The following is a 17,648-nucleotide window of genomic DNA, read 5'->3' on the forward strand; positions in this document are numbered from 1 at the left end:
ACAAACAGATGGGTGAAGGAGATCGACCGGTCGGATGGGACACACTCTTTGTAACACGCACACACACACACACACACACACACACACACACACACACACACACGGAGAATGACATAGACAAACAGATGGGTGAAGGAGATCGACCGGTCGGATGGGACACACTCTTTGTAACACACACACACACACACACACACACACACACACACACACACACACACACACACACACACACACACACACACACACACACACACACACACACACACACACACACACACACACACACACACACACACACACACACACACACACACACACACACACACACACACACACACACACACACACACACACACACACACACACACACACACACACACACACACACACACACACACACACACACAGCTGATGTCAGATGTTGACTGAAGTATTACCCTTGTGGTTTTTAAAAGCTTTTGTTATTTCTACCTGAATGCAAGTTGAAAGGGATGGTTTTTGTTTACTTCCTCAGCCAATATGCATGTAACATTACTGGGTTCAGATTCAGGATACTTTCTTGTCCATTAAATTGATACATGATGTGTCTTTGGCACTGGCAAATAAACTCACCATACACAGAACCACATACAATTCATACACACACAAAAAACAATAAAAAGGGAAATGTGATATGGCAGTTTACTTAAGTAATACAAAAACGAACAAAGATAAAAAGGAGTGAAGGCATATAAATGCGTTGCTATGTGTCACTAGAAACGGAATTGCATTTGAGAGTGAGGGAGAGTGTGAGATGCGGGCGACAAAGCTTTAAGTAATCTGAAAGACAGACTGCTTTTTGAATACTTACAGTATGTTGATTGATTTTGTACACATTTGACACTAATGACAATAAATACCTTATATTTAATATACTAACACCACTTTTGTGAAATGTAATCCTAGTAAACTACTCTTATATGAAATACATTTAAACCTATGTTGGACTTCACATAAAAAATCAATAGTGAAGAGTTGTAGACTATATGTAATAGTGGTTTACCCTATCACCTTATAATGGAATAATAGAATCAAATATCTAATGTATAATCACTGACATTCACTTGATCCAGGCTTTGGTTCTGGTATATAATTCACCCAGTCCATAGTTTGTCTTTTACACCGTCACCCACTGTTGATGTCGTGGCAACCATTTGTTTGTGACTCATTTGTCAGGCAAGGTTGCTTTACCTGGTGGCGTCTTTTGAAAAAGAGCTGAAAAGACTGACGCAGGCAAAACAGGCAGCAGAACTCAGGGGACCTGCAGGGAAGGTCCTTCGTTATCTTTAATTACTACCACTCCTAATTCACTTAATCTGGAGCCTGCTGTACAGCGTGTATATTATACCAATTAAAGCACGTTCCAGGTGTCCTCTTGCAGTATGGCTGAGGTGTCTCCATGGCAAGGAAATGTCCCCACCTGGAACATCAGGACATGTTTGTTTACCAAAAACAGCATATGGAGGTCGATGCTATGGATAAACTGTATTTCCATGATATACACTTAGTATATTAACATCAAAATATCATTATCAATACACATTACTTCCAGAGGAGTATGGTAACTGAGGGGGAGAGGCCTTGTGTGGCTCCAGCCTGAATGATAACACGGCTTTTAGAGTAGACTAAGGCCTGTTGTCAATCCTCTTACATTGTGCCTCACTGAAAATGGATTAGAGGCTAACACCTACGTTTTAGCCCAGAGTAACTTTGAAGGGATTTGACTGAATAGGCTTGTAGCTGACACTGGCTTTATATATTGACAAATGTTTTCCCAATTTTAAATATACTTTTTCTTAGGGAAGTTCGCTCAAAGTTCGATTTGCATTTCAATTTTCAATTGGATATTTATGTTTGTGATGGTAAGGAACCCCTAGGGGCTGGATGGGATTTGATCTGTCTTTCTTCAGACATGCTTCCCGTGAACAGAAGTGTTTGTGGAAACGCTCAGGAGCCTTCAGAGGCGCTGACTGCGGGACATAAGTAGCTCTCCAGGGTGCTGAAGTTGTCTCCAAACGCGACAGACGCACCGCGCAGCCCTCTGCCTGCAGCCTGTCACTTTCAGCTGATAATCCAAACACAATGAATTGGCTGTGTCTTCAGCGGAGCAACACCGTGGATGCTCGGGATCAATAGCTAATTCAGAATATTTGGAATCAGAAAAGCAGAACCTTGGGAACACGTGTGTGAATGCCTCATTGGACCCTGAAACTGACCTGATGGCACTAGATAAATGGTAGGTGGTCCATTTGTTTAAAATCCGCCATTCACGACTTACTATAGCCTTTTGTTTAAGAATTAGAAATACTTTTATCTTTGCCTGTTTTGCAGGTGTCACTGTTAATTCATTAGTGAACATGAAGATTCATTATCTTGGACATCCTGGAAGGACAATGCAAAATATTCATCCACCTTTCAGAGGGGCACTGTGGGAGTCCAACCATCCATGTATGCCAGTAATTAAAAGCAGACCAACTTTTACGACACTGCCCTTTTATAACTTTCTGTTATGGGTCCTCCTCGGGGTATTGACATTCCCTTGTTGTGTCCGCTGTTTAATATTCAAAGTGGGGGTCCTGGGGCCTTGGAATTGCGACCCTGTGCAGAACAGGGCTCTGCCGGCTACAGCCGCAAGGCTCGCTGTAAACAGGATAAACGGAGACCTCAATCTGGATCTAGGCCTTAAACTGGACTTTATCATTCTCCAGGAACCTTGCGAAACCTCCACAGCTCTCACTGCATTTATTTACAATGAGAACAAGGCGGATGTGTTTATTGGCCCCACAAACCCGGGATACTGTGTTGCCGCTTCTCTGCTTTCCAAGAACTGGGATAAGGCCATATTCTCGTATGGCTGTGTTAACTATGAGCTGGACTGGGTCATGGGATACCCGACCTTTTCCAGGACAGTACCTTTTCCCTCTGAGGTGCTGTTCATCGTGTTGAAATACTTTAGGTGGGCCAGTGTTGTGGTGATCTCATCCAATGAGGATATATGGAGGGACACTGCTGCGAGAGTTGCTACTGCTCTCAGACGTGAGGGGCTTCCTGTTGGCCTGGTTACATCCATTGGCATGAACGAGACGGAGATGGAGAGCACACTGAGGAAAATCCAGGAAGCAGGAGAAATCAGGGGTGAGTCTATGCTGACATTAATACAGGAGCTAGCAATTATAACATGTGAGACTGTATATGTTAAGGTGATACCAGATGATGAAAAAGTAGAATAATATATTAAAATGTTATTATATGCAGTTGTAGTCGTTTTTACAAAAAGAGATAGTAATATAAAAACATGAGGAGCAGGTATTAAATCACAGGTGAACTCCTGGCTGAACTGCAAAACATCAAACCATCATCCGTTTTGATTTTCCCCACCAGGATTTTCTCCCTTTGAAGCTGTAGGCAACACATCCTCTTTAATAGGCTTATCATTCCAAACATGCTTCATTGGCATGAGTGTAACAAAAACAGCCTTGCGAGAGTATCGAGTACGAGTGAGATTAAAGAGAAAATAATGCCATTTGACACTGCAGATTTCACCTTGTGGTTAAGGTGAACTGGGGCAGAAGCTTCATTTGTTTGTTTTAAATAATAATCAAGTGGAAAAAGCTGATAGAAAAGAGGAGTTTGGGAGAAAAGTGAAATTACAGGGAACCTCGACTTCTTATTTTTAACAACTTTGAACACTCGCGCTTGAACACTTGAACTAAATGTGTAGGAATATATACTATAATCAGACTTCAGCTGCATGGTAATGTGCTGCCACTTGCATCTAATCACAAGTACCCTTCTTTCTGATTTGTCTTCAACTTTTGGAGTACATTGTGTAAACTCCACTTGTGCTAACACACGTTATCACTCTACCAATATATAATTTTTACTTATCTATTTCAGTCATCATCATGTGCATGCACTCAGTCCTCATTGGAGGGGAGCAGCAGGCTACCTTTCTTCTCAAAGCACAGGAAATGGGCCTGACCTCAGGGAAGTATGTCTTCATGCCCTACGACACCCTCCATTACAGCCTGCCCTACACGAACGTCTCGTTCTTCCCCCTGCAAAACAACAGCAGGCTGAGGGAAGCCTATGATGCTGTGCTCACCATCACCATGGCCTCTGAGCCTTTTTCCTTCAATGAGGCATTCGCTGCCGCCAAGAGGAGTCAGGAAATCACCCTAGACGTGCAGCCTGAGCAGGTAGTAACCATGTCAAAAGCTAATCATCTACAGCTGGTTTTTTAATTAAAATGTTACTTATTTTATTCTTCCACCACAGCCCCCTAACTGAAAGCGAGTTGACTACAAATGTTGCAACTTGTACTTTTGCCGTGTTTGCTAACACCGCTAGCATGTTAGCATAGATGGGAGTAGTAGTCTACTCAGATCATATAGGGGAGAGTGGGGTCAATTCAGCCATTTTTTAGTTATGCTGTCCTCTAAGCAACGAGAAATGACACATAGTAAACATGAAAACACACACCTATAATTCAGGATGTCTCCTATCAATGGTAATGATAATAATTAATATTTAATCAAGGGCAGTGAAAATATTACTTCTTAAAAAAAAAAAGTCTTGTGACTCAACTTGCCCCAGTGTAGGGGTAAGTTTATCCAGGTCAGGGGGTAAATTGAACCACTGTTCAGACCTGGGCATACCTGTTCAAACCTGGGCATACCTACAACAAATCTTAAAGGTAACTATAAACAATAAATAACAAACCAAATACAAGCTTAGTTTTTCAAATATGTATAAATAAATTTCGATTGAATTGATTGATTTTTTTAAATATGTTAAAAGGAAAAATTATCATTTTTCATTATCAAAAGTAATCATACAAATGGTGATACAATTTCATACATCTTACCAATCAAACACAGGGTAAATTCAACTTTAAATGTAGCCTACAATGAGCTCTTATTATCAACTTGGCCTACTTTCATTCATTTCTCCATTGAAAAACTGGCTCAACTTACCCCAAGGCCCGTGGTTCACTTTACCCCATAGCCACCATTTTAGAAAAAATAGCCTAGCATTAAAATTCAGAGTCATCTTTAGCTTAATGATTCACATGGTTTAATACGCTGCCAACACATCAACATATACAATATATGTGTTTAAACCTAGATACATTTTTTTTGACATGACAGCCGATATAGCTGACATCTAGAAAGTGTACTTTGACCAGCAAAAAACGTTTTTTTGTAAAAATGTTTACTTACCAGACCACAATGAGTATCCCTCTTTCACAGGCAATGAGAAATGGGTGGAGCTTGCATAATATCTGGTCACTTGGTTACAACTATAAGGCGTTGCCTGGTTACAGGGGGTGGTTCAATTTACCCACTGGCTCAACTAACCCCTTCTCCCCTACTTGAGTAAAAGTAGAACATTTAGGAATACTCTGTTACAAGTGAAATTCCTGTGATATGTGCCTTAAAGCACTTTGAGCTGCACCTGACGCATGCAAAGTGCTTTACACATTAATTGTATAGTTAATTATTCAAAGTAAAAGTGCTCATTATGCAAATGTGACACGTATTTGACACATGGGTCATTCCAGAATTGGAGGACAATTTAGACAACAACATTTTTGAAAAATTAACCTTTTATTTTATTGTATTTAGGAAAAACAGATAATAAACCATCAAAAAAAGGGATTTGCCCAGCTAAGGCATCAAATGTACACTTTTGTGCACAGATGGAAGGCTGACAGGCAGGTAGGCCATCCAGTTATTTTAGCCGGGCCGGCTCAAATGATTGGTCGTGCTTTTTACAGTACTACGGCTTCCACAGATTACATTTTTTTATGGATTTTTTGTCAAAGCACTTAAGATATTCATTGCTATCGGGATGTTAAGAGCATTCCATGGAATACAACAAAAAGTGTATCTCGAGCCGGTTTCTCAAACTCCTATGTACAGCGACCTTGGGTCCCTTGAAAGGCGCTATATAAATATCACTTATTATTATTATTATTATTATTACCCCACCTTTAAGTAAAGAAAGGCACATTTACATTAAATACTCATGTCATTTTTGGATCAAATTGGTTTAATCTTATTATTTTAATAGAAAAAATGATAGGCTATAGTAACAGGGTTGAAATTAGAGTAACAGGGTTGCGTAAGGTTTAAATGGCTACATAACCTTTGATTGTAGATCATGACATAAATTAGACAAATAAATACTCAGGACAACAGAAATGTTGTTTGATAATATTTTATATATATTTTCCAATGAAGAATTAACCCTGTTACTCTAATTATAATAACAGGGTTGCAGGCTTTTACCTCAGGAATTAATGCTAGCTGCACAATGTAATGCTATTGTCAAGGAATGGACACACTTAGATATTTAACTAACGAAAGATACATTTGAAATTAATTTGTTTTAGTCTCATAATGTGAGTAACAGGGTTGCATTTGGATGAGTGCCACACTCCTTCAAGAGTGACAAGATTGGAAATATATAAAAAATAAAAGAGAGGACTTAGTTTTGGTCTACTCATGGTAGTAGCACATGGCTTGCTGGTGTCCTTTCCACTGTGTCATGTGTCAAACTGTTTTTTCACTTCCTCTGCCAAGCTAAAAAGGTTTGGGTAACAGGGTTGGGCGCATGTTGAGGGACACACCTTCTGTGCAAAATTACTGTTATTTAAAATGTGTTTGTGATTTAACAAATTGATTTTACCATTACAAGAGACATATATCAATAGAATAATACCAACAAAAGTAAATAAAAAACACATTTTAAATGTTACATTTGACATGCAAGTTGGTCACCAAGAAACTGGGACAAGAGAAAAAGGCAATTTTAGGGGATGCTCGAGAGCTATTTGATATTTTAAATATGATTTTGAAATCACTTTTTCCACAACTTTATATGCACATTGTCTGAAGGCAAGTATATGTAACACAATACGTGCATGTTTTAGCTTTTTGGGCATGGATTATTTGATTTGTTATATGTGGGACATGAAATGTCCCCCAATTCGGGAATGGCCCACATATTGTATGTTTTGATTATAATTATGGAGGCATTCATGCTTCTTTCAAAGCTGGTAAAGGTGCAGCCTTGTACTCTGCAGGGTGGCTTGTGAATGTTACTCAAAGTGTAACTAAAGTCCTTTTAAAGTGTTGTTTATATTTGTCATTATTAATGCAAATGTGCAAAGTAACTAAAGGTATTAAATAAATGTAGTGGAGTAAAAGTACACCATTTACCTCTATATTGTAATAGGGTGAAAGTACAAATTAGCAAAAAATCTCTCAAATGTGACTTTAATACAGTACTTGAGTAAATGTACATAGTTACATAAGACCACTGCATGTTAGCAAACAGACTGCGACAATTTACTGCTCAAATTTCATGAGGGGGTGATATAAAGTTGAAATATAATGCTTAACACATCATGTCTTTTCTTGCAGGTTAATCCACTATTTGGAACTATCTATAACAGCATCTACCTGGTGGCCAAGTCCATCCACAATGTCAGGAAGGCAGGAGAGCTGCTGTCAGGAGTCAACCTGGCGTACTTCAAAAAGAACACAAACTTCACCGGCTTCAACCAGAGGATCACGGTGGACGCTGCTGGGGACGTTCTGACCAAGTACGTCATCCTGGACTCTGACGGCATTGGGAGCCAGCTCTACCATACCTTTCTGTTGGACCTTAAGTCCAGAGTGCTTCGTTTTGCTGGCCATTCCATTCACTATCCTGGAGGATATCCTCCGCCATCTGATTCAAGCTGCTGGTTTGACAAAAAAATCCTCTGCACTGGAGGTAAGGGGCTTCGCTTTGGTGTGTGTGTGTGTGTGTGTGTGTGTGTGTGTGTGTGTGTGTGTGTGTGTGTGTGTTGTGTGTGTGTGTGTGTGTGTGTGTGTGGTGTGTGTGTGTGTGTGTGTGTTGTGTGTGTGTGTGTGTGTGTGTGTGTGTGTGTGGTGTGTGTGTGTGGTGTGTGTGTGTGTGTGTGTGTGTGTGTGTGTGTGTGTGTGTGTGTGTGTGTGTGTGTGTGGCCTAGCATTACTATACTTGTGGGGACCTAAATCTGTTTACACAGTCACGTGTGGGGACACATTGGAGGTCCCCATGAGGGGAATCATTAATTTTAGGGTGAAGACTTGGTTAGGGTAAGGGTAAGGGTTAGGGTTAGGCATGTGTTGGTTATGGTTAAGGTTAGGATAAGTCTCCATGAAATGCATGTAAGTCAATGTAATGTCCCCTGAAGTGATGTTTACATGGTGTGTGTGTGTGTGTGTGTTCATGTGAATGACGTATGGATGTGTGGTTTCTCAAGCCCTTCACAGTTGCATCTACTCCATGCTTTTCCCCCAACATCAAGTTACCTGTTGTCATCCCCAGGTGTGGAGGTCACCTACATCATAGTGGTGTTTGCTGTCATCTTTTCTTTGGCTGTTGGAGGGCTCCTTGTTGGTCTTTACATCAGGTACAGCCTGTAGATAGATATAGGTTCTTCTTTTAAAGCAAACAAGTAGCAGTGTTCCTCTCCTGTGCTTTTCTTCAGCTGCATCGCATTTAGTGTGCACAATAATGGATGTTCTGTGTAGATGCTTGAGCATGAAAAGGGTATATAGAAAAATAGTAACAAAAACAAAAGGTAGAGAATAATATTTGGCAAAAGAAAGCAGAATAACCAAAACATCTATAAATACTGTTGAAATCAAATTAACGTATTTTCCAAAAGTGTATTGCTGATAATCCTGACCCTTATTTAATATCCAAGTACTTTTTGCCGACAGGATACTAGAAGTAGTTCTCACATAAGAAGGTGCATTTATTTTGGTTATCTGTCTTCGCTCTGAAGATAAGAGAATCCTGAGTTAGACTTATGAATCCCGCTACCTACTTTTGTACCAATTCATTTATCTTTTTCTTGATCTAATTTACAGGAGGAGACTCCAACAAATCCGACTGCTCAAAGGTCCTAATCGGATACTTCTGACTTTGGAAGATCTCACGTTTATCGATCCTCAGCCAAGCAACAAGGTAAGCATCAGCAAATCTCTTTTCCATGTGTTTTCTGAATTATACTAAGTAGACATATCACATTGAATGAAACGTTTCAGGATGGTACTCATTCCATAAAATATTCCACTGTTGTTTTATTTCCCTCAGAAACTTAATTTAGAAGATCTAGGCGACTCAAAGAGTGCTATAGAGGAGAAAAATGGAGACCGCTCACACTCTGTTAACAGCTTACAGACAACCACTCATGAGACCACCAATGTAGCCGTGTACGAGGTATGTAACACTGAGAGTCATTCCTCCTGCTGCTTCAGCCTGTATGTGACGTTGTCCTTCTAAAGCTAATGTCTGGGCTGTTAACTCTTATAGGACATTCAACAATGACACAACTCTTGCCATGTTTTTAAGACAGTGTAAACCCATTCGACACTTGGTTTTAATGTGTCATTGATTTATGTTTAAATCAATTTTTGAGGGAGGTTGAGGTTAGGTTTGACTATTTGTTCTAGGTTAGTGAAGATTTAATTTGGCTTTAGTTCTTGTCCTCTCAAATATTGTGCACGATTTAAAGTGGTTTTAAATCAGGAATCACAACAGTACGTCCCAGATACTCACATGAAATGTGGATGGATGAATGATCAGGCGGCAATAAATGTTTGTTTTTTAGTAGTAAAATACATATTTTGTCTAAAAGAGTTTAAAACGTTTTGAAGTCAATAAAACCATATGTAAAAAATGTGAAACACTGAAGTGGATCCCACTGCAAACACATGACTTCTCTTCCAGGGCGACTGGGTGTGGCTGAGGAAATTTAAGAAGGGTCAGTTCAAAGAAGTGAAGCAGAGCACCACCAGGATTTTCACAAAGGTAGAGAAGCATGTCCTCACCTAAGTTCCAGTAGTAATAAGTGCTGTAGCTAACTATTGTAATAAAACATTCATTCATACTTCTGGATCATTACAACATAATTCCTTATCTGCTTTCTCAGATGAAAGACCTGAGAAACGAGAACGTGAATCCGTTCCTTGGGTTCTTTCTGGACTGCTCTATGTTTGCGGTGGTGACGGAGCACTGCTCCCGGGGCAGTCTGCAGGACTTGCTGAGAAGAGAGGACGTCAAATTAGACTGGATGTTCAAGTCTTCGCTTTTGCTCGACCTCATCAAGGTAAACGCTGATGAACTGCCCCATTGGTTTGTTGACATTTATTCTATGGTTAACCTCATTGTAAAACATATTGTGCGTCCAGGGTATGAAATACCTTCACCACAAAGAATTCCCCCATGGCAGACTTAAATCTCGTAACTGTGTGGTGGACGGGCGTTTTGTCCTGAAGATTACTGACCATGGCTTCAATGAGCTGCTGGATGCTCAAAAAGCTCCTTTAGAAGAACCTCCACCTGAAGGTATGAAAGAATGCCTCACTGCTATTCATGACTATCCAATATACAACATTAGCCTTTCAAAAGTGCTGTTAAGATGAGGTTGAATGTTTTAACTTATGCGTGTATTTATATTTGTTTTTATTTATTTATTTAAGAAGGTGCTATGCACATTTGTTGTCCACACACATTCTTCCTCTGCAGTTTCTGGCAGGTTGATGGCATTAACAAAAACATACAAAAGCGCAGTAGCACAGAAAAAAACCCAAGTACAATTACTAAACATAATCAAAGACAAAAACAAATGAGCAAATTGACAACCCACTTGAAGCACAATTACAGCACATACTAGAGCACACCCTCTGAAAAAAGAACATTAAATGTATTATGTCAACAATTTACACATAATTGTATAAGGTAAGTTGCAAGCAATAATATTAAGTTGAAACTAATATTCTTTATTTAAACTTAATTGCTTTTAGTATGTGTAATTTGTTGAAATAATACATTTAATTTAAGTCAATGTTTCACTTTGTTCATTGTATCATGTTTCAAACCTATTTCTTTGGCCATTCTTTTTTCCACAAGAGTTATTTTGGACAGCTCCAGAGTTCTTAAGGGACAATGCGAACTCACGCAAAGGCACCTACAAAGGAGACGTGTACAGCTTCTCCATCATCCTTCAGGAGGTGGTGGTCAGAGGGCTTCCATACTGCATGCTGGGTCTGACACCCGAGGGTGCGTATCCATCACGGAGAGAGAGAGGACTGTTCATTAGTTTGAGATCAATGAGGTGGAGATTTGAGGAACATTTCATACATTTTTACTGCATTCTGATTTGTTCCATGTCTTCTGTCTCCTCACTAGAGATCATACGTAAGGTGAAGAAGCCCCCGCCCATGTGCCGCCCCACTGTGGCCCCGGACCAGGCACCTCTGGAGTGTATCCAGCTGATGAAGCAGTGCTGGAGCGAAATGCCAGAACGCCGACCAACATTTCATGAGATCTTTGACAGGGTACATTTTGATATTGTTTGCACAGTTTAACAGAACACAAACATGTACAGTGCAGGAAGAGGCAGAAAACACACTGGGCTTATTTGAACCCTCAACCTGAATAATGGTAAATGTCAAGATTGATTATACAAAAAGTAATATGAATTCAATATTAATTGCATATTGTCACTATGAGTTAAACAATACAAAGCAAATACAATTATACAATATTGATAGATGGATTTCAAACACATAGGGAAAAGCAGATACACGTTTTTTTTATGTGTTCAACAATTTATAGAGATTTATTTTGTAAGGTGGAAAAAGCCATTTCATAATTAGGTAACCTAATCTATAAATTATTGAAAATGTACTTTGGTAAGTGATACATTTGGGGTGATGAAGATCTGAAGATTGACAAGTTGTGTAAGAATGAATTTTGAATTGCTTAAGATTATTCCCTTCATCAAACTTTTCTTATTTTACGGCCGGTTATTAGAATAGAATTTTACGAGTATCATTTAATGTGATTCTGTATTGTTTTTTATTGCGAGTAGTTCAAGATAATCAACAAGGGGAAGAAGACAAACATAATTGACTCCATGCTGCGGATGCTGGAGCAGTACAGCTCCAACCTGGAGGATCTCATCAGAGAGAGAACCGAAGAGCTGGAGGCGGAAAAACAGAGAACAGAAAAACTGCTGTCAGAGATGCTGCCACCGTGAGTACACACACAAACACACACACACACACACACACACACACACACACACACACACACACACACACACACACACACACACACACACACACACACACACACACACACACACACACACACACACACACACACACACACACACACACACACACACACACACACACACACAACAACATTATGCTCATTTTCAGGTTCATATTAGTATGTTGTGCCTCTACTGTGACATGTCTCCATGCTTTAATGTTCAAAAAGCTCTTTATTTTTCTCATACTGCCTGTTAGCGCATAATAGATCATGAATTAGGTAATTGCATACTTTTTAAACTGTCACTCTTAGCGAATTCAGAGCCATTATTACCAGCTGCTAAAGCAACGCTGGTATTGTTTTCACCTATTGAGTCTGCATGTGTGTGTCGTCATGGCAATGTGGTCCTGAAGACACACAGAGGTGCTTTTGAGTACTTTGCCTAGTGTTTAAATGCATGTGGACAGATTTTGTCAATCACAACCGTGCAAGTTTTAGTGTATCTTCTCATCTTTTTTGCAGGTTCCATACAATATGTGAACTGGTTAAGTGAAGAGCAGAAGCCACTTTTCAAATTGTACACAATCCTTTTCCCATGCCATTGCTGTCAACACCTATCCATGCTGAACGTTGCTACGATATTATTGATTGGGGTGTGGCCAAAAGTGCAATATGCTTCAAAATGTAACTGACAGAGAGCAGTGCTTTTGTCCTGTGTTTTTACACTGTGCCCGTGGATTTTATTTTATTTCAAGATTTTTAATTACGTCGCTAAACTCCTTGAAAAGGTCCTCTTCCTTTTCTCCAAGGTACACGACAAGGCAGCGGTTTCTATAGTTCTCTGCGCACTTCAATTGTATTGTGCTATTTTTGAAAAAGGAAAAAAAGAGAAATGACCTAAATGAATATATTCTGAATGGGTGACTGCCAACAACTTGCATTTCAATGACAACTCTAAATAACGATCCTACCTCAAGAAGCATGTCCTTGATCTGCTTCACCGAGATTCATTTTGAATAAAAAGCGATATCACAATAGTATTTTTACTCTCACAGTAGCCTCTACTACTATGTATCCTCTCACAGAACTATTCACAGTTCAAAGGCTGCTAATGTTGGTCAAACAGCAATTTGCCTATACAGTGCAACTACAAGGCTATCTACTGTATTTGAATGACAAAAGATGACACTCACCTTAAAATGTCCTTTGTATATTTCTATTTGTCTTAACTGTGGGAACTTGTCCAGGCATGTTAAGTGGGAGTGGACTTGAAATCCTTAACTCAAGGTGCAGAACCATTAAGTTATCAAGCCAATTGCATTACTTACTACAACTTGAATTTAGCTTTAAGTAAATTAACGCAGAAATCAGAGTTCAAATTACACACAATATTAAGTTGATGTAATTACCAACATTATTACGTCAACACAACTTATAAATTAATGTGTGCAACTTAAAATGTTTATCTAAATCAATTAACTCACATTTTTATCTTGCAACCATGCATTTAATTAAGTGGAGGTGAAAGGTCGCCTGAATTCGTTTTTAGAGTGTAGAGATGTCGCGCAGTGTGCTGTCAGTGATGTCAATATGTTCAGGAAGTAAACAAAGCAGTCCCTTTCGATGCAATTTAGAGATGTTACCCTTTGCAAACCATTTACATTCACAAAAAATAACAGGAAAGGGAAAACCCCAAAAGCATACAAGGGCCCCTTTGAGATAAAACAACTGACTATCTGTTTCTTGTCACTGTTCTGCCCGTCTTTAGATCTGTGGCCGAGGCCCTGAAGACCGGAGCCACAGTGGAGCCAGAGTACTTCGACCAGGTGACGATCTACTTCAGCGACATTGTAGGTTTCACCACCATCTCCTCGCTCAGTGATCCCATCGAGGTGGTCGACCTTCTGAATGACCTCTACTCTCTGTTTGACGCCGTGCTCAGCAACCATGATGTCTACAAGGTCAGAAAACATGCTCGATATTTATAAGGGTCATTTAAGTGTTAACATGCAATTCAACAGCTTGTGTCTACAGTCCAAACACTGATTCAAAATCTAAGATTTAAAGGTTTTATTGTCAAACGCACAAAAGTCACAGCGTGGTTGTTGGCAATGGAAACTCCCAGGCTTTTCCAACAGTGCAACATACAGGACATTCAATGAGACATAAGTGACACAACGGTGCAAGAAAAATGCAGAAATAAGTGAACTACTTCATTTCAAATATGATGGAGAATGTCAAATAAAATACTGTACAGTGGAATAAAATACTTTTGACTGTGCTTCAAAGAGCTCAGGAATGTTACAGTCTTATGTGCCCATAACTGAATAAATATGTTGATAATATCTAGGTGGAGACCATTGGGGATGCTTACATGGTAGCATCTGGTTTGCCCAAAAGAAATGGCAACAAGCACGCTGCTGAGATTGCCAACATGTCCCTGAACATTCTCAGCTCGGTGGGAACCTTCCAAATGCGGCACATGCCAAACGTGCCCGTCAGGATACGCATAGGCATCCATTCAGGTGAGATTCTTCACATTGTTATTGTTCTAACACTCGATAAGCACGTTGGACGAATACATTATTTTCTGATTATCTTTGTTGTGTTTCAGGGCCCTGTGTTGCTGGAGTGGTCGGTCTGACGATGCCTCGGTACTGCCTTTTTGGAGACACCGTCAACACTGCGTCCCGTATGGAATCCACTGGGCTGCGTGAGTTTCCTGGGCACACATTTAGTTGTGTAGTTTCATGTTTTGTAATAGTGTAATAACTTCTTCCCCCCTCTTTGTCCCTCAGCTTATAGAATCCATGTTAACATGAACACTGTGAAAATCCTCCATTCCCTAAATGAAGGTTATAAAATAGATGTGAGAGGCAAGACAGAGCTGAAGGTAACGTGGCATTTTACAAATATGTAACTTCAGTGTTTGGTATGTGGACAAATATTTTGAAGGAGACCTATAAATCCATGTTTTCTCGTTTGTTTTTTAGGGTAAAGGTATTGAAGAGACATACTGGCTTGTAGGGAAAACAAACTTTACAAAGCCTTTGCCAAGTCCGCCAGAGATCAAACCGGGGTAAGACATTCAAATGTTGTTACTTCTTTCACCTTTTGTATGGCTTAATTCTAAGATAATAAGTAAATGTATACAAAATCCCAAAATGATTACCTGTCCCCAAGTTGAAATTGCCAATTTGGATGTTACGTTTCATTAATGCTATCAATCCATGTCTGCCTGCTGCCTCTGATACACTTTCGATGATACAAATTATAACTATCTGAATGTTACTTCAGGGAAGATAGCCACGGTCTGAACCCTGAGGATATAGCTGAGTACAAGAGAAAGAAAGCTGAGAAAAAGGCTTGACTCTCTCAGTCCAAACACAGGAGGTTAGAGACCTGCATGGCAGCCGGTGTTGTGTTGTGGAAATGTGGCTGTGTCAGTTTGATGTGACCAGAAACGACGCCTGAGTCCGACCTCTCTCATTTATTCTGTGCTGTATTAGTCTCAATAATCTCTTGATCTTATCACCTTCTACATCTTCTTAAGCAGATTGGGGAAAGCCCTCTTTGTTTGTTTCACTCGTTTTTACTGTGACTAACTCATTTATTCTACTGTGTTTTTGTGTTTCTTGTGGCATGCCTTCAAGTGTCTCTGTAAAACCCAATATCGGTCTTAACTCCACCATCTGCATCTCCTAGGGACAACTGGCAGGAAATGGTGACTGAGGAGATCAAGACTCTTTTTCGCGAGGCCAACAGGCAGGTGGATAAAAAGACCTGAAAGAAAGGAAGAGAAGGAAAGATGTTACAAAGGAAGGAAACCAGAGGAAGGATAGACAGAAGGACACATCCTGAGGAATAGAGAGCTGGAGCACCCAGGCTCTCACTGTGGCTTAGTGCCGACTTGTTTAAGAGGATTGTCCCCGGACTGGCTAATCCACCTGCAGCCAGCACAGCAGAACATTACGGTGCTAATGTAATGAGAGTCGTCCTTCGCATTACCTATCTACGTACAAGCTGCAACGCGGGGAAGGTGAACCGCTCCTTAGTGAAGGATGCACTTATTCACTCCTCTTATTCACTCCTCCGTGCACTCACCGGCCACTGGGTGGTCACCTAGCTATTTCACCCATCAGAATGATTGCCCCAAACGCCTGTTTCAAAATGAAATGTAATTTTTTTTGGGGGTAATATCTTTTTTTGTTTGCCACGAAAGCTCATAATAGAGTTGTGGAGCTGAGGATGTTACTTTGTTGTGGCCAGGTTTAAGTTATTAGACGTTTGAGACAATGGCTGCTATTATATGATCATCAAAAGAGAGAATATTTAAAACACTCATCATACAACAATATATTTCTACTTTGATTGAGAAAGATGACAAGGAATATTAAGAATGAAACACTAAAATAGAGCTTTAACCTTTTTTTACACTTATGAAAGTGTGACTCAGTAATGACAATGCAACAAACATATTCTTCTTTCATATAGATTTATATGAAATACAGTTTTCAGGTCCTTTAGTGATATGTATCGCTATTCTGTCACATGTGGTTCATCCTAACTCTTTGAACCAATGACACACTGCTGTGCTTAATCTAAATCGTTCTCTCTTATTTTAATGATGAAATATGAGTCTGGGTTTGCATTTTCCAGAGATATTTTCAGTGAAGTTCATGAATATATTGAACAAACCCAACACACAAGGTTAGTACTTCTCTTCATAATGTACATTTGCAACTCCATGCATTTCCAAAGGTTGCATTTTGCAGAGTAAATACAAACAAACACATTTATCTCATAAACATAGCAAAAACATTCATGGCGACCAAAAAACAGGCATACTCACCTGTTGCCTTTTTATTGTGCATAAATGGATTGATTGGTGAATAACTGCACGCACCAACGTGTCTGTACACCTAACAGCTGTGTATCAACATAGGAAAGAACGCAGCATAGGAAAGTATGTTGTACATCAAATCAATGTCTATTTATATAGCACCAAATCATAAAAGAAGACCTAGACCGTAAACGGTTGCATTACAATTGCAAAGAAGTGACATCAAGTTATATCTCTGTGTTCAATGAAGAGAAGTGTGTTTATTGTGAGGCTGATGATGTGCTAATTGTTGTGCAAATCTGGGCTACAGTTTTTCTCTTTGAGTGTCTATATCAATGATTGTATGTCATTTCATTGTGTTAGCAATACAAACTAGGGTTACAGATTGTAACCCAAGTTCTTTAAGCAGGTATGATACATTTAAAGATTTTCATAACGATGCAAGATGTGTCTGAAAGTTGTCCAGCCGCTGAAGAGCCCCATCTAGTGTTCAACATTACGATTTCTAAGGGGCATTAAGTGGATTTGAATGCTTCCGAGTAAACAATATTAATCAATATGCAATTTATCAAAAAAGGACATATAGGTATATTATAAGGGAATACCAGAGGATGCACATATTTCAACCTAAAAAGATAATAATAATGAAATGTGTTAT

The 17,648-nt window shown here is 39.5% G+C and overlaps 1 protein-coding gene across 1 annotated transcript; it reads left to right on the forward strand.

Moving 5' to 3' along the window:
* Positions 1-2,432: 2,432 nt before the first annotated feature.
* On the forward strand, positions 2,433-15,984 carry gucy2f (guanylate cyclase 2F, retinal). The gene is made up of 19 exons (XM_034224763.1): positions 2,433-3,174; positions 3,937-4,238; positions 7,470-7,824; positions 8,404-8,488; positions 8,952-9,048; positions 9,178-9,303; positions 9,814-9,894; positions 10,016-10,192; positions 10,275-10,431; positions 10,996-11,145; positions 11,275-11,423; positions 11,960-12,123; positions 13,916-14,108; positions 14,498-14,672; positions 14,762-14,860; positions 14,946-15,040; positions 15,141-15,226; positions 15,445-15,540; positions 15,853-15,984. The coding sequence occupies exons 1-18, from the start codon at positions 2,433-2,435 to the stop codon at positions 15,515-15,517; spliced, it is 3,306 nt and encodes a 1,101-aa protein (XP_034080654.1). The 3' UTR covers positions 15,518-15,540; positions 15,853-15,984.
* Positions 15,985-17,648: the final 1,664 nt, after the last annotated feature.

Source organism: Gymnodraco acuticeps, unplaced genomic scaffold (assembly GCF_902827175.1).
Source record: "Gymnodraco acuticeps unplaced genomic scaffold, fGymAcu1.1, whole genome shotgun sequence".
Taxonomy (NCBI): Eukaryota; Metazoa; Chordata; class Actinopteri; order Perciformes; family Bathydraconidae; genus Gymnodraco; species Gymnodraco acuticeps.

What these genes read in the sequence shown, in the direction of transcription:
- gucy2f (XM_034224763.1), top strand. Translation starts at nt 2,433, where the DNA reads ATGCAAAATATTCATCCACCTTTCAGAGGGGCACTGTGGGAGTCCAAC. An exon ending in GGAAGCAGGAGAAATCAGGG is followed by an intron (nt 3,175 to 3,936) that starts GTGAGTCTATGC and finishes TATCTATTTCAG; the next exon opens with TCATCATCATGTGCATGCAC. An exon ending in CCGCCAGAGATCAAACCGGG is followed by an intron (nt 15,227 to 15,444) that starts GTAAGACATTCA and finishes ATGTTACTTCAG; the next exon opens with GGAAGATAGCCACGGTCTGA.